Raw genomic sequence first — 15,927 nt, forward strand, 5'->3', positions numbered from 1 at the left:
CTATTTTACAACTGATAAAATTATTATTATTATTTTTTTAATTCTACAGACTGATTTCATAGTGATTACTTGGGTGGTGTTCAACTGTCTCATTTACATATTTTGAAGACAGACTTTGGAATCAGGTAGACTCTTATTTCATAGCCTGACTTTACAACACATTACCTGTGTGATTTTGAGCCAATTTCCTCATTTGTAAAACAAATAATTTCATGTATTTGGGGGGCTATTACCAGTGTTAAGTGAGATGATGTTTGTAAAGCACTAGCATGAAGCCTGTCATCAGCAGGTGGTCAATAAATACCTCTCTCTCCTGTCCTCCTTCCCTTTCTTTGACAAAAATATAGTTTTCTTTTCCCTGACCCAAATGTATATGAAAAATAGCTAGCAATCTTTCCTCCGAGTCACCCCTAAACCATGGTGCTCAGGGGTGGGCAGATATTTACTATGAATCAAACAGAGCACGTTAGAACAGGGATGGGTAAGAGTTCAACTGTGGGTCGGCTGATGGACTGGGCAGAGGTGTCCTAGGGCACCACGTTAGGGGGATGCCAAGGCTGTGAAGGCAATGTGCCTGGGCTGAGGAGCCAGGGCCGCAGCTGGGGCTAGACATCCCATCTCTGTGCCCCATCTCCTCACATTCTCCTCTCCTCTTCCACTTTCTCTCCTTCTCATTCATTATTTTCTACATTCTTATTTGTTTTTTCTGCTTCATCATTATCATTAACATAACATAGTCCCACTAAATTTGTTTTAAGGAACCTCCCAGCAGGGACACAGTTTTAATTCAGCCACTGATTTTCATCGAGTAGGCTGGGCAGCCAATCCAAAGGTCCAGAGAGGCAGCCCTTCTCAACTGCATCGACACTGTCTCCCTTCAAACATCTTTCTTGTTATTTTCCTTTGCCATTTCTTCCTGCACTGTTCCCACAGCATGGCCATTGCCCACTGGGATTCTACGTCCTCATGGGTTGTTTTCTGAAACTGAATTAGCTCATGTGATAAATGATGATACTCAGTTCATTTTGCAAGAGCTAACATTTGTTGCAGGCTTAAAACTGCAAACACACCTTTCCATGGCAATGGAATTAAAGGGTTCTCGGTGTCTTGCCTGTTTCTAATCAGGTACTTCTGTACTTGCTAATCCTTAAACTACAATCTTGAGGAAGAAGCTGGGTAGCAAATGAGGAATGGGTGGGTTGTGGGGAACTAAAAGTATCCAAATTCAACTCAGCCCCTTAGTCATTCAGTCACTCCCTCCTTCAATTAGTAAACATTAGATTTCTTTTCTGTGACAAGCATAATTAATGTCTCTCTCATTCCATTCCCACTTCTTCCTGGCTGAAAGAACACTAGTTTTCCTTTGGGTTACAATCTTCCTAGCCCCAGTCCTGTTCCCTACTTTCTAAGCCTCTCTCTGTTGTGAAAAATGATCACACAAGTCTGTTCAGGCTAATGAGAAGTTTGTGAAATGGCTTCTGGGAAAACGTTTTCTTTCCTAATAAAAGTTGGGCAAATGTGGCTGGCTTAGTCATTCATCTTGTCCCTTTCTTCCTTTGAATGAAGACATGATGTCTAGAGAGACAGCAGCCCCATAAAACTATATGCCAACCCACACAGTAAAGATGGTAAAAAGGAATGAAAGGAGGTCAGAAGGCGTTCAGGACCCTGGTGACATCACTGAACACGTAAGCTAAGATTAAAAATAGCTCACATGTTAATCTCTTTTTGCGAGGAACAAATTTTTGTCAGTAGTTTTCAATTTGGGCAGTTTTGCCCCCAGGGCACATGTGGCAATATCTGGAGATATTTTTTTTTTTATTGTTGTGATTTGGCAGTACTGAGGAGGTTATTGGCATCTTAATACAAGGAAGCTTCAGAGGGAAGGTGACTGGGCTAGAGATTAAAAGGTGGGGAGGAGGTGACCAGGTAAAGACTTTCCACCAGAGAAAATAGGAGGTGTAAGGGCCAGCATTGTGTATGGGCCTGGAGGGTCCAAGGTTAGACTGATGGTAGTCTAGGGTGTGTAAGAGAGAATGGTGGGGGAAAAAATGAGAATAGTTGGTTGGTGTATTATAAGAAGCCTTGCCTGCTGAGCTGAAGGCTTTGGGTTCTATTCTGTAGGCAATGAGGAGCAGACCAGTTTTATTCACAAGAATGACATGATTATCTTTATATTTTTAGCAACATAACTAGTGGCAGTGTAAGGAATTAAGTCCAATAAATAGGCTGGGGTTGGGAAGACACATTTGGAGGCTAGGCAAAAATTCAGCTGAGAGACTACCATTCGCATTCTGAAAAGTATGGCAGGAAGTAGTCAAAAGGAGAAAATATATATTTAGGATGTCCTGTGTCACATGTTCTTTTGTAATCCATCCAGTACATGTTTCCTATTAACCCAAGGATGCTAAAGACAAGAATAAGCCTTCTCTGTGTTCTCAGCACCTTGTACAGAACTTGCCATATAGGTAGGTCCTCGTTGTACATTTTCTCTTGATAACAGGGAGGATATATTCATGGCCAGGATCTAAGAAGCCCTGTAGGTGAGTGGCTAATGGGACATGTATATCCACCACTTGGATTCATCCAGGAACTACTCGGGAAAGAGCCAAAAGGAGTACAAAGTCAAAGGCTGAAGTCCAAATATGAAAGACTTGAAAATCAAGGTCAAATTTAAAAGCATCTGGATGTCTATAGAGTCACTCCGGACCCTCTACTGACAAAAATATCTGGATCTCAAAGGATCCAGATCTAGAATCCAAAAAAAAGTCAATTTGCCAACTCTGGAGATGCCTTCAGTGAGGAGTTTTGTATGTCATTTCCTTTAGAGTATATGTAAATAATAGTGGTAACAATAAAGCACCTTCGCTGAGGGGATGGAGGTTTAGAATAATTTGTTCCACATTTTTTGAGTACCTACTCTGTACCAGGCATTCTATTAGAGATGTGGATATATACATAAAGGCAGAGGTGCATAAATGACCTTTGAGGAGACATTTTTTCATGAGGGCATCCTTGATTCTTCATAAATGTTCAGGAGTGACAACTGTGTCCATAATCTTTGGCATTCATAAGGCTTCTCGGTAGCTGCTAGTGATTCTGCTACTACTTGGAAAGTAATTATAAAATCAGGTAATTCATTTACAAAAAAGTCACATCAGAACCAATATAAAGGTCCTAATAACTGTGGTTCCTTTTAAAGATCACTCATTACCCAACTCCTTGGGATGTTACATCCCTAAGAATGCTCTTTTGTCACAAACATTTCAAGGACTCATTTTTAGAACGTAAATCTGAACTTCCACTTAAAAACTGGCCTCAAAGTTGGTAAATTTTTGTCATGTACATGTGTTAATTTTCAGAAATAGCTAAGATTAATTCAGGGCCAAGTCTAATAGAAAAGGTGGTCAAACTGGGTGTTCCCAGAAGTCAAATAAAATAATTGTGTGCTTAGTTCTGAAGGAAGTTCCAAATAAAAAATACTTTCAATAACAGCATAGTTTGTTGGAAATAATATATGTGTGTTTCTGCAGCTGCTGAGAGGATCACCCCCACTCTCAACGATTATGAAAAACTAGTATCAGTTGCATTAAGCCATACATCTAGACTCAAATTCTTCTGTGTAACTGTATATTCTTTCTGTCACTGCCAGGAAATTCTACAAGTTTACAATACTTCATTGACCTCATATTAATTACAAAGGGAAAACATAGGAAGAGAATAATGAGAAATAGTAAACTACTGACAGGGAAGATCTTAAAGAAAATTGAAGGTGTTATGTACATTAGGGAGATCTCAAATAGTCCTAGGATTGCAACATACAAAATTCCACATGAAAGATAAGTAATCTTTCTTAGGTGGAAATTCCCTGTATCATGGGGTGTAAAACTGCGATGTCCTGAGTCAGGGGAGTAAATGTCATTCTGCTTAACAGACGTTGATTTAACAACTATTATGAATTGAGTCCTGGGACATACAGTTCTCCCTCTGTTGGGAAAATAAGGAAAGTTGTGCACCATAAGATGGCTGATGGGACTAACATAAACTCTAGTTAGAGACTCCTCTTCCGGGTTCTTCCTGCTCTGTTTGCTGCACACGCAAAAACCACCATGAATGCGCAAGATGACGTTATAAACTACCCCTCCCACTTGCATTCAGGGCTCAGATCTCTGGAGAAGGATCTCCTCTGAGCCCGCCAGTGTAAAATAAAACTCCGATCCACCAAGATCTCCGAGTGCCACTTGGTTTTTCCGCCAGTGATCCAGTCTGGTTCCATAACACCTCCTGTAAGCCTGAGTGTGGGAAGCAGGCATTTCTGGAAGACTCAGAGGCCAAGTAAAGCCAAGGAATCTGCATGCAATCTCTCAAAATCTTCAGGATGTGGGTTCTATGTATTCCTGCTTCTCACGCAGACAAGGAAATATCTTTTACAGAAATGTCAAGTGACTTGCCAAATACTATATTCACAAGTAGATTAGAACTCTGATCTCATTACTAAATTGCACTATTTGTTGCAATAGTTTAATAAATGAATGATGAGACTTTGAATTGAATGTGCAGTCCTATCTTACAGACATTTGCCAGAACACATCCCAACACATGCTGTCCTATACGTTTGCCCCAGTAGACACTTTCTCCTGGACCATGCTTCAGGGACCAATGACCATGAAGCCAATGAACATTCACAGTCATTACTGTGCTGGCCCTCAATAGTATGACTTCAAAAGGCTTCAGCTACCTGCCCAGCATTGCCAGGTGACTTCTCTCATATCTATCCTAGAATAAATACTTCCAACCCACCTGGCCCCACTGATGAGAAGGTGTTTAGAACGACCTCTCTCCTCCAAGGCTCCATGAATGGAAAATAGGAACACTTGCAAGTTTTGCCAGAAAAGGATGATGGGGTGAGGAAGTATTTTAGGTTTGGCCAAGTGGCAGATTTGGGTGACTTGGGGAAGTCTTTCCCCATTCTGGAACCCGACAACATAATCCCCCAAACACAGTCTTTCAAGATTCAGTACCAAATGCCAGAAAATACAAAACGGTAAAGAGTAACATTAAACAAGTCTTTATCTTTTATTTATCTCCACCCGATATACCTTGAATGACTCTGTTCCCTGCCTTTGATTGTTTTGTCTGCATTTCCTGCTAAGAGTTTACAAAACAGCACTCCTGAGCAGGAAGATAAGAGGCGCACCTATTTGTTGAATAACATCAAGGAAGAAACTGCTAACTCATCCATTTTGTTGTTAAATTGCTCAAAAGGATCAAAATACCAATTAACTTGCTGGCTCAGAAATCTTTGATACCCTCAGATTTACTGACATTTTGAAATTCTTGTTCATACTTGCCTAATGGCTTTCTGATTACGAACAAAGAAGTGCCAATCTGTTTAGCATTTGACCTGTTTTCTTAAATATTTTTATGTATTCCACAGTTAGTGGCTAAAAATACTTGACTAGTCACATTCATGTGCTAAAATAGTCTTTTTTTTTTCTTGTTCCACCTCCAAATTTAAGAGGAAAAAGGAGTTCAAAGACACTTCTTTTTAAAAAACCATTTCATTATTTTTAACTTAAAACCTCTCATTGCAAGGAATTTTTTTGCCTTTTCTTCTCCATGAAATGCAGTGGCATTTGGAAGACTCAAAGAAGCAAGATACCATATTAGGATCCATTCTTCCCAGAGAAAAAGTTGGAAAAATGACCTTGGGCATAAGTTTCAGAAAGGAGGTAAAAAGAAACTACAGATGACTGACGGGGTGCAGATTTTATAATGGGTTTTAATTTTCCTCTCTGGGTGTCCTCAGCTAGCAGTGCACCTCACAGGTGGCTTTTTGTTATTGTTGCCCTCTATTTCCTCACAGAAAGTTTTGTAAAAATTCTACCCATAATCCCATAAAACACAATGCATCCCCATGGCCGTTGTATAGAAAAGAAGAGGTTTGGGAGGTTCAGTCAGTTAAGCGTCTGACTTCAGCTCAGGTCATGATCTCACTGCTCATGGGTTCGAGCCCCACGTTGGCTTCTGACAGCTCGGTGCCTGGAGCCTATTTCGGATTCTGTGCCTCCCTCTGTCTCTGCCCCTCCCCCACACTCACTTGGGCACGCTCCTGTGTGTGCGTGCGTATGTGTGTGTGTGTGTGTATGTGTGTGTGTGCGTGTGTGTGTGTGTGTGAGTGCACGCGCGCGTGCGCGCGCTCTCTCTCTCTCAAAAATAAATAAGCATTAAAAAAAGAAAAGAAGAGGCTTTCACTCCTAAGTAAAGTCAATTTCTGGGTCTAAAAAGCTCCAAAGCAATTTATTTCAATACACACTGCCTGAATCCAGGGGACTGAGGAGTTTAAACGTGTGGACGCCAAAGACTGCATGGGTTCAAATTTCTGTTCTACAGATTTCTGTTCTACTATTTACTCATGGGACCTTGGGAAAGTCACTTACATTTCTGTGCCTCAATTTCCTCATCCATAATATGGGAAGAATAACAGCATAGCTTACAGGGTTGTTCTACAGAACAAATGAGATTATATATCTAGGACATTCTAAGTGCTATGTAAATGTTAGTCATCCTATTATATTATGCCATTGTTTTAGCATGTGAGATGATTGGGTGCCTGGGTGTATTCACATCTACTAGGATCTTGACCCACTTGTGGAGGAATACTTGTATCCTACCAATTCAGTATCTGGAGGTTTTAAAATCTAACGATATATGTAACATACAAATATCTATGGACATTTTAACTTTTTTAAAGTGATCAGAGGCTGCTTACTCTGTCCTCCAGACCACTGCAATTCAGTTGAAGCACGATAAAAATGCAACAGTTAAACAAGTAAATGGCAGCTGGTAACTAGCCAATTATATGTTAGGAGGCAAACAGGCAGAAGCAGCAATCCCAGGGGACAGGGATAGCCACAGCACGGCCATGTTTAACATAATGTATATCCCGAGATGCTGGCCTGACCTTTTCACAAACTCTTCAAAGAGGATGCGGTGGGAATACCCCTGCCTGCGGATGCTGACTGTCTCCAGGATCCCTGTGGAGCGGAGCTGGGCCAGCACACTCTCTCGGGAGAACTTCAGGGCCTCTCGGTCATCATTGGGTTTAATGCAGCGCACAAAGTGGGGCTGTCCGACCACCATTTTAGAGAGCAGATCCATCAGAGAATACTACCAGGGGAAAAAATACACATGAAATAAGGTTACCACAAACATAAAGGATAATTACAACGTAGGCCTACCAGGGGCCTCTAGAGCCGTTTATGGGCTTGCAAACAACTCACACACCTTTTTGAGGCCGAAAAAGACACCAGCAATAGGGGGTGATAATATAGGTTCTGATGAGTACTTCTAGCTGTCTGTGGACTCAAAAGCATTCTTTAAACATCACCTAGTGCAAGCAATATCCTTATGTGGCAGAGACATAGCTAAGATCATGCTTGGGCTATTCTAACTCCATCGCCAGAACGAAAGTCTTTGGTATTCCAAGGCAATGCTCCCCAAACTGTACCTGTAATTTAAAATGTCTAGCTTTTAGGAAAGGGGTCAGTTGCTTCAACCTAAGAACCACCAGAAAGTCTAAGCAAATCCTACTGATACCACTGGTAATGAAGCAGAAGAAAGACAAGAAAATGAGAGAAGGAGGGCAAAGAAAACTGGAGAAAAGGAGACTATTTTGAAGCTCAACTAATACACATCGAGTGGCTGGCAGGGGGCTCTCACAGAAAGGGGGCACGTGGAAAAGCTGAGCACTGCTTGTGTGGGGATGGCCTCAGCTAATCCTCAGGGGCATCTACTTTTGGAGCTTCTCTTTTGGATATACCTTCAGGGGCAATTACAGGCCACACAGGAGATCAGTGCCATTATTCCATAATCACACCTCCTACTGATCCACAATGGTGTTACCTACTTGCCAAAGTATTCTGTTTCTCAAAATTAACATTTGAGGCCCAGTATTTTGAGGACACTAAACTGGTTGTCATGGGTATATTTCTGAAAACCTGTAAGACAGAGATGGCTTTTCTTAAGACAGGTACTCTAAGATCTTGATGATTTCACAGGGTTGTTCAGAGCCTTCAAAACCCATGATACACACACACACACACACACACACCCAAGACACTAGGAGGATACAGCCACCAAAGGAGACAGGATTGGGATAGGTCTCAAGATAAGAAATAGGTGGCAGTTAGAAATGTCCAACCATGAGAGTGATGAGGCAGGAGCTGAATGTCCACCTACTAGAGAAGCTGTAGCAGGAACTGCTGCATGGATGGCCTGCTGGACTCAAAGGTCTCTGAGCCCAATTTTAGTCTACTTCTGAAGTACAACTGGCTAGGTCAGACTTCTTGGCTCTGGATCCTTCTTAAACTTACTAGCTTTCCATGCAGCTTTCCATCCATGGTGCTGGCTCCAAGGTCCCATCCTTCAGCCTGCCTTGGCAACTCCAGCTCATGACCACTTGACTTCTCATCCCTGGGGATCCCCTTCCTATTGCTACCCCACCTTACAACCTGAGACCAGTAATTCCATCTTTGGCCTCATCACATCTCTACCACAAAGCTGCCCAGGCCTTAGCTCCCAGTGGTGGTACATGATCTCTAAGGGGCTTCTAACCCCAGTGCTTTATAATTTGAAGATAAACAAATATGTGCAAATTGGTACAAAGTTCTGCATCTTATCTTACCTACATAATGTGCATTTAATAGAGCCCTTCTAGGCACAACATTTTTACTCAAAGGGGTCATTTTACTAAATGAAATATCAAGAATTGGGGCAGCAGAGATGGGAAATAATTGGGCTTTGCAATGGATCAATTCAATCTAGGAAAATAAAGTCAAAACTAAGACAGATTCCCTCAGGATCTGAACTTTAATAAGCCACCTTCTGTAATTTTATTAACTACTTTATTTTTCAGTAAATATGCTGGAAAAGTGGCCGGTTCCAGTAACTTTAAGGCCAAGAAACAGCTCAAATGCCAACAGAATCAATACATTCAATGGACAGGGTTATGTGCTAGGGACAAAGAGTGCTGCCCCCCGCCGGTAGACACGTGGGATTTCATCTGATCTTTCTGGAATCAGAGAAACTTATACTTGGAGGTAGGCTCCCCACTACATTTTTCTCTCCTCACACTCCCACCTTTCTTAACTGACTCTTATGCTTTGCTCTTATTTCAATGATCCTATAATATCTGGGCCTTTTATGGGAAGGGTTGGTAAGTCCTTTCTGGAAATAGGCAGAGCAGAGACCAAAAAGACTCCATACCCGGAAATAAGAAGCCATGGTCTGCCTCTTCATGTTGGTGGTTTCTTCTGGATGCCGTATCACCTCCAGAGTGTCCACCTGGAGCAGAGGCAGAGGGAAGTGGTTTGAGGATATAGACATTTTCCAGATTTTCCAAAATGTAAAAAGCTTTTTGGTTAAATACCTGAGGGACCTTGAAGTGTAGAACACAACAGTGCATACTATGGGGAGAAGAGTTAAGACTTACAAAAGAAAAACAGAATTTGCACTGTTCTACTCACTTGGGAAGGACCACACTCTGCAAAGTATCATACGGTCTCAGTATCAACACCCACTCACTGTTATTTCTTTATTTCTTGATGTTCTAACGCGCCCCTGTTAAATTCTCCAATAATGTCACACGAGCCCAAACTATTCCTTAAGAGAAAACTGGGCAACGACCCATGAGGCTGGGTGATTATAAAGACATGGGCCCAAAGCCCGGTTTGAACCACAGGGAATTCGATGAGCTCCAGTCACCTTCCTGCCATCAAACCCTGCCTCTGCCACCCATCCCACCTCCCACCCTGCAGACTGGAGCTTGGGATACACCTGTTCCCAATCATCTATTCTAACTACCTAGGCGGACTAGAAGGGATTTATGAATGACACCAATTGGAGGAGACAGCCCATGTTTTGTTACCATGCCTCAACAATAAAAACCCTGCTCCTACACATACAAAGCTATTTGGTTTGCAGAGTGCACGGGTGCCATTTGAGCACCAGCCTCTGCCATGGCAGCCTCCCATCTGCTCTGAACAGGTGGCAAGGGTATGAAGCAGGAATGTCTGAACTGGAAGATGCTGCTGTCAGCAAGTATGTTCTGCTTGGTGGACTGCTGTCCAGGCGGCCACCTCCCCATGGGGTGAGGATGTCTGCGGCCTCGTTCAACAAAAGTGAAAAGTGGGTGCTAGAAGGGCCGAGGGCATGGGGATGGGGCCAAAAAATGAGGCCTACCACAACGGGTATTTAGGAGACTGTCCAAAATGGAAGGAAACACTTCAATTGGCTTAAAGAAAACAGGTTTATTTAAGAAAGGGAATTAATGGGGAGTTAAGTTTTCAATGACTAGAAAAGCAACCTAAATAGTGAGCAGGAAAATGGGGAGATCTCTGCATGAAGTGATGTCAGGGGGCAGTGCAGCTTCCTTTTTCTAGGCTGCATATTGGAGGCATTCCCAAGGCCATCAGTTCATTTGTATGCAGCTGAAGAAGCAATGGTACAACAGCCTGTAGGTTTGACTTTTTTACTTTTTTAATGAGAAAGGAGGAAATGGAAGCTCAGTGTTGAGAAGGAAGGCTGTTCTAATATAGAAAAAGGAAAAACAAACACAAACACACCTGCTCCGACCTGCTGAGACTATACCGCACTTTCTCTGTGGGCATCTGCCAGGACCCACTGAAGGTTCTCCTCCCCCATCACACCCCCATTTGGAGGATGGAGCTCAGAGCTGGTGCGGTTTGGGGCAAGCCAATCAGGACTGAAGGAAAGAAGATCTTGGCCAGGGTCCACCTTTCATCAAATTGTAGATTCTAAGTTTTCTTGAACTTTTTTTCTCCTTATTATCTTTCTCCCCAACCTGACCTTCATACACATGTATACACACATACTCTAAACCTGGGAATTTCTCCACCACTTCCTTTTATTCAGAGGAACCCTACATTATTTTGAACCTTGCTTTTCCACTTTCGTTTCCTTCCCTTTTTATTCAAACTAGTCAGTGAGTGCCAGCCCTTCAGGCTCAAGGACACAGGCAAAGAGCAGCTTAAAAACTCATCCTTATTTCTCTATTAGTAGGATTTACCTGTTACCTTCCCTCAGAATATACAATAGGCCTTGGCATTTGAGGATTTAACAGTTTAGTGATCAGAAAGCCCTTGATGGATATTCATTCTGCTGGGACATAATTTAAAAGGTACAGTAACTACTGTTTTCAAGATTACTACCTGTCCTCTGCAGTAAACTAGAAAAATACAGAATGAAGCAATGATTTGCACTCCAACAGTGATAAAGCTGGTGGGATCCCCTATCTAGCCACCCAGTATGATCTTAAGTTCTGTCCTTCTACTCACATACACAGTAACTCTTGGGAAGTAAGTAAAAACCTGTCTGGTATTACACACAGCCTGCAAGTGCTAATGCCTGTCCACAGTTTATCACCTGCACATTTAGCACTATAGTTTAAAGAATAAGTAGCATGCCATTGAGGTATTTTCTAATTTAAGAATCTGGAAAGGTCTTGTGTTGGTCAAGGATCTCTTGCATTGTCACAAGGTTCTTCTGAACATGGAGTGGATCTAAAAGAGGGAATTTTGGAAAAGGGACATACCAGAAGTTGAGTCTCTTGGTCCTTCAAACTAGGAGACTAGGTGCAAAGCTCTTGTCTGCACCAGGTCTACCATGAACTCCAAGGAACTACCCCCCCCCACCCCATTCAAAACCAAAACAGAAGTGAAGGTTGTTGTCTGACCTAAGAGTTTGTCTTCCTGAGCTAATTTAGTTAACAGTAGCCTCATTTAATTAAAAAAAAATCTCTTAGAATTCGAAAAGTAGATTTCATTAGGGATATCATCTAGCAAACAGTTCTTCCCAAAGGTGAGAAATTCATAAGATTCACAGTTTTCTCCAAAGTATCTTATAAATTTTCACCTTAGATAGGAGGAAAAGGCACTAGAAGAGCTTTCCTAGAGCCACAGGATATATGCTATAGAGAACAGAGTTTTGGAACTGGACATACCTGGTTCAGATTCTAGCTCCTCCACTTACTATCTCTATCTGTGTGCACTTAGGCTTAGTTATTTAAATTCTGAAAGCTTCTGTTTTCCCTATTAGTAAAATTGGTTAGTAAGAGTTACTGCCTTGCACACATACAAGAAGTGACATAAGTTTCCCTTCCATTATTACCATGATTACCATTACTGATTTAGTTTTAGTTTTGTGATGAATGTCAAAGATGCAGGGTTTTCTTTAATGGTAGATGACAGGTTCTAGCACCCATAAAATACAGCAAGATCTTTTTACTTATTGGCAGAGAAAATACTTCCAATGAAACCAATTTTCAAAATGATCGGTAGAACCAATATTCTGGACCAAACCATTGTCTGTCTAATCCAGTATCCTTTCTCTTCCAATGCCAATTTATACAACACTATAAGTCAACTGGAGCTGAGCAATCCTGCTTTCTGCCCACATGACAAATGTCCTGCCCAATTCCTTGTGAGAGGTACTGGTTAGCGTTCAAGGTAGTCCTGAGTCAGCTTTATAAATTGTAATACTCCAAGTCCACAGGAAATGAGCAAGTTTCAGTACATGTATGGACTCCACATATGGGGTTTTAGATAGTTACCAAACATGAGTAATAAAACACCTATTGTTTCAATGTAAAATCACAGTAGTAACCACTTTGCTTATATTGCCATTGAAGTCTCAGAATGACCCTATGAGGTTAGTACTATGATTATTCCTGTTGTACATATGAGGAGATTAAGGCTCAGAGATCTTAGGAAAATCTTCCAGAGTCCCTGCAGCTAGTAATTGGCCATGTCTACATCTGAACCCGGTTCTGTCTGATTCTAAAACTTTACCTCTAAAACATTATAAACTGCCTTTCTATATGATTTGATAAAATTTATAAAATTGGTCTGAAAGCATTATTTTATTAAAAAGACTTGCCTCATCTGTCAACTAAATTTACTCTAGGATAAAGACATAGATTCCAAAAAAGTCTCATAAACTATCTAGATTTCAGCAATAAATGAAAAACTGATTTTTTTTTCTCAGTCTTAGTAAGTGCCCATTATTTGCATCCTGAAACCTTAGAAGTACTTACATCCATCTTCTGGACAACATCTTTTGTCAAGAATTTTTACTGCTATCAAATGATCTGTCTACCCCTTAAGGAAGAAAGCCCTATGACATCACTCCTCTCAAAGCCTCCACAGCCCTGAACGGAAAAGCAAGACTGGCTTTGAAACCATCCTAATGTGGTGGCACTGAATGGTGTTGGAGCCAGCCTCCTAGATCACCTCTGTTATTTTATCTTGGATAAATTAGAGAGCGGAGAGAGAGAGAGGTAACACTGTGCTGGTATTCTGGGTGTGGAAGGCAGGGGAGTGGGGTCCTGGCAGAACCCAAAAGCTACAAAATCAAATTGAGGAAAGGAAGGAAACATGGGCTGGTAGAGAATATCACACAGGAGTCTTAATCTTTTTGTGCCATGATCCCTTTGAGAATCTGGTGGGAGCCAAAAAAACCACGCAAATACAGTTGATCCTCATTATTTGTGGATTCTATATGTGCTTTTTACTTTAAGGTTTTGTTTTTTATGTTTATTTATTTTGAGAGTGAGTGAGTGGGTGAGAGAACATGCAAAAGTGGTGGAGGGGCAGAGAGAATGAGACAGAGGATCCCAAGCAGGCCCCACACCAACAGCACAGAACCCGATGTGGGGCTCGAACCCACAAACGGTGAGATCATGACCTGCGCCAAGATCAAGAGTCGGCTACTTAAATGACTGCGCCACCCAGGTGACCCTGTATGTGCCTACTTTTAAAAATTTATTTATAACCCTCAAATAAGTACCTGCAATGCTTTCATAGTCATCCATAGACATACAGAGTGGTGAAAACTTTGATCGCCTAATGTACATGTTTCCAGCTCAGGTTGAACAAGATGACACTCTGCCTCCCTGTTTTAGCTTTCATGCTATAAGCAAGCGTCCTTTTCCAAGTTTGTTTAAGTGCCATGTGTTTTGCATTTTTGTACTTTTGGCTAGTGACTACACTGTTTCAAATAGCCCCCAAGCATAGTGCTGGAGTGCTATCTGGTGTTCCTAAATGCAAGAAGGTTATTAAGTACCTCGTAGAGAACATATGTGTGTTGGATAAACTTCATTCAGGCATGAGTTATAGTGCCGCTGGCCTTGAGTTCAATAACACAAATACTGTAATTAAAATACGATTTTATACAAAGAAATACTGTATGTAATTATTTGTAAGAATATATATTAAATAACATGCCTTTAAACAGAAACACACATAAAACAAGATTATGTATTAATTGGTTGACAACAATGTTATGACCAGAGGCTTCAGGAACCTAACCATGTATTTCCCCTAGGAGCAATGCCTCAGTATTTACTGATTCAGTGCTCACAGCAACTTTACAGAACATAATTTTTATGAGTAATAAGGAACAACTGGGGTGCCTGGGTGGCTCAGTAAGTTAAGCGTCTGACTTCAGCCCAGGTCATGATCTCACAGTTTGTGCGTTCGAGCCCCACGTCAGGCTCTGTGCTGACAGTTCAGAGCCTGGAGCCTACTTCGGATTCTGTGTTTCCCTCTCTCTCTCTGCCCTCCCCCACTCATGTGTGTGCGCGCGCGCGCGCTCTCTCTCTCTCTCTCAAGAATAAATAAACATTAAAAAAAAGAAACATTAAAAAAATAAGAATCAACTGTACTTACAAAATTTTACATGTAATAATATCAAGAGATTCTAATATCTTAGAACCACCGACACTCCTAAGTGAATCTTTTCTAGGGTTCCATATAAACCAAGTTAAACAGTACTAATACCTTGCCACAAACTCACAAGACTGAAAAGTAGAGTAATACATGGGGTTATAATAGCAATATGGGTATAAAAATTATTGCTAATAAAAATGATCTGGGTCCCTATTATGTGTAGGTAAGCCATTCTCAAAAGAAGTAAAGATATGTATGTGTCTATCAATTCTGAGATAATACTCAATAGGATTATGTGTGGCTGAATTTATTATTCTTTATTAAATAATTTAATATTCAATTTAAATAAAAATATATGAAAATTCAGAGATGTGATCTATTTATTACTCTATCACCTTTCAGATAATTGGTTTTCGGAGTTAGCATATACAATGAACATTAACCATCCGATCCTTGAGATCCTTGCTTAAACATTAGTAGGCAGGATGGAACAATTAAAAATATTTTACAGAAGGATATTTACTAACCCTTCTAACATCCCTTTTGCACAGACAAGTACACTGCTCATTTTTCAGAGGGCAAAGCAGAGCGATAAAAAATGGTTTGGTTTCTTTCCTCCCTGCTGACTCCATTTGGTCCCAGTTATCCTCCTTTGTAGGTTAGTGATAGCCTCAAGGAAAAAGGCTTTACCTCTTTCTAGATAGACTTTATTTCCAAGTGTCACTATTCTGCATTTTAACTGGTCTTTCTGAGAAATCATGTGAAGGGGTCCAGAATACTCCTAGTGGCATAGGTATTATTTTGAACTGAGGACATTTGAGAATCAACAATTGCAAGAAGACGCTTATTCTGAATTCCCCTCATCTGGCTAAAAACAGGACCTCTCAAAATAATCCAACTGTCATAAATCTCCTCCCTGGCAGTTTCACAACCTGCCATGGAAGACTGACTCTTATCACCAGAGAGGAGAAATGAGCACTGGGATAAGAAATTGCCTAAATAAACACTCGCAAAACTATCCTATCTCCCATCTATTCTCCTAAGGGACCATTTGCTTTTCTCAAAAGTCATTTGTTGTCCCAGAAGTGCCCTTCTCCCCCTGTTTAATCCCTATCAAGATGGTATATAAGTCTCAAATTCGAACTACCCCTTTGAGTCACTTTTTTGAGTGAGCTCCTGT

At 41.1% G+C, this 15,927-nt stretch overlaps 1 protein-coding gene across 1 annotated transcript in view; it reads right to left on the reverse strand.

Moving 5' to 3' along the window:
* The window catches only part of MYO3B (myosin IIIB), a 213,292-nt gene that overhangs the window by 157,994 nt on the left and 39,371 nt on the right, over nucleotides 1-15,927 (reverse strand). The window contains exons 7-8 of the mRNA XM_053901857.1: nucleotides 9,268-9,345; nucleotides 6,965-7,170 (exon numbers count right to left, since the gene is read on the reverse strand). Of these exons, the coding sequence (XP_053757832.1) occupies nucleotides 6,965-7,170; nucleotides 9,268-9,345 (284 nt within the window). The remainder of the gene's footprint in view (nucleotides 1-6,964; nucleotides 7,171-9,267; nucleotides 9,346-15,927) is intronic.

The sequence above is a fragment of the Panthera pardus genome, unplaced genomic scaffold (genome assembly GCF_024362965.1).
Source record: "Panthera pardus isolate Hobbes unplaced genomic scaffold, ASM2436296v1 HiC_scaffold_10, whole genome shotgun sequence".
Taxonomy (NCBI): domain Eukaryota; kingdom Metazoa; phylum Chordata; class Mammalia; order Carnivora; family Felidae; genus Panthera; species Panthera pardus.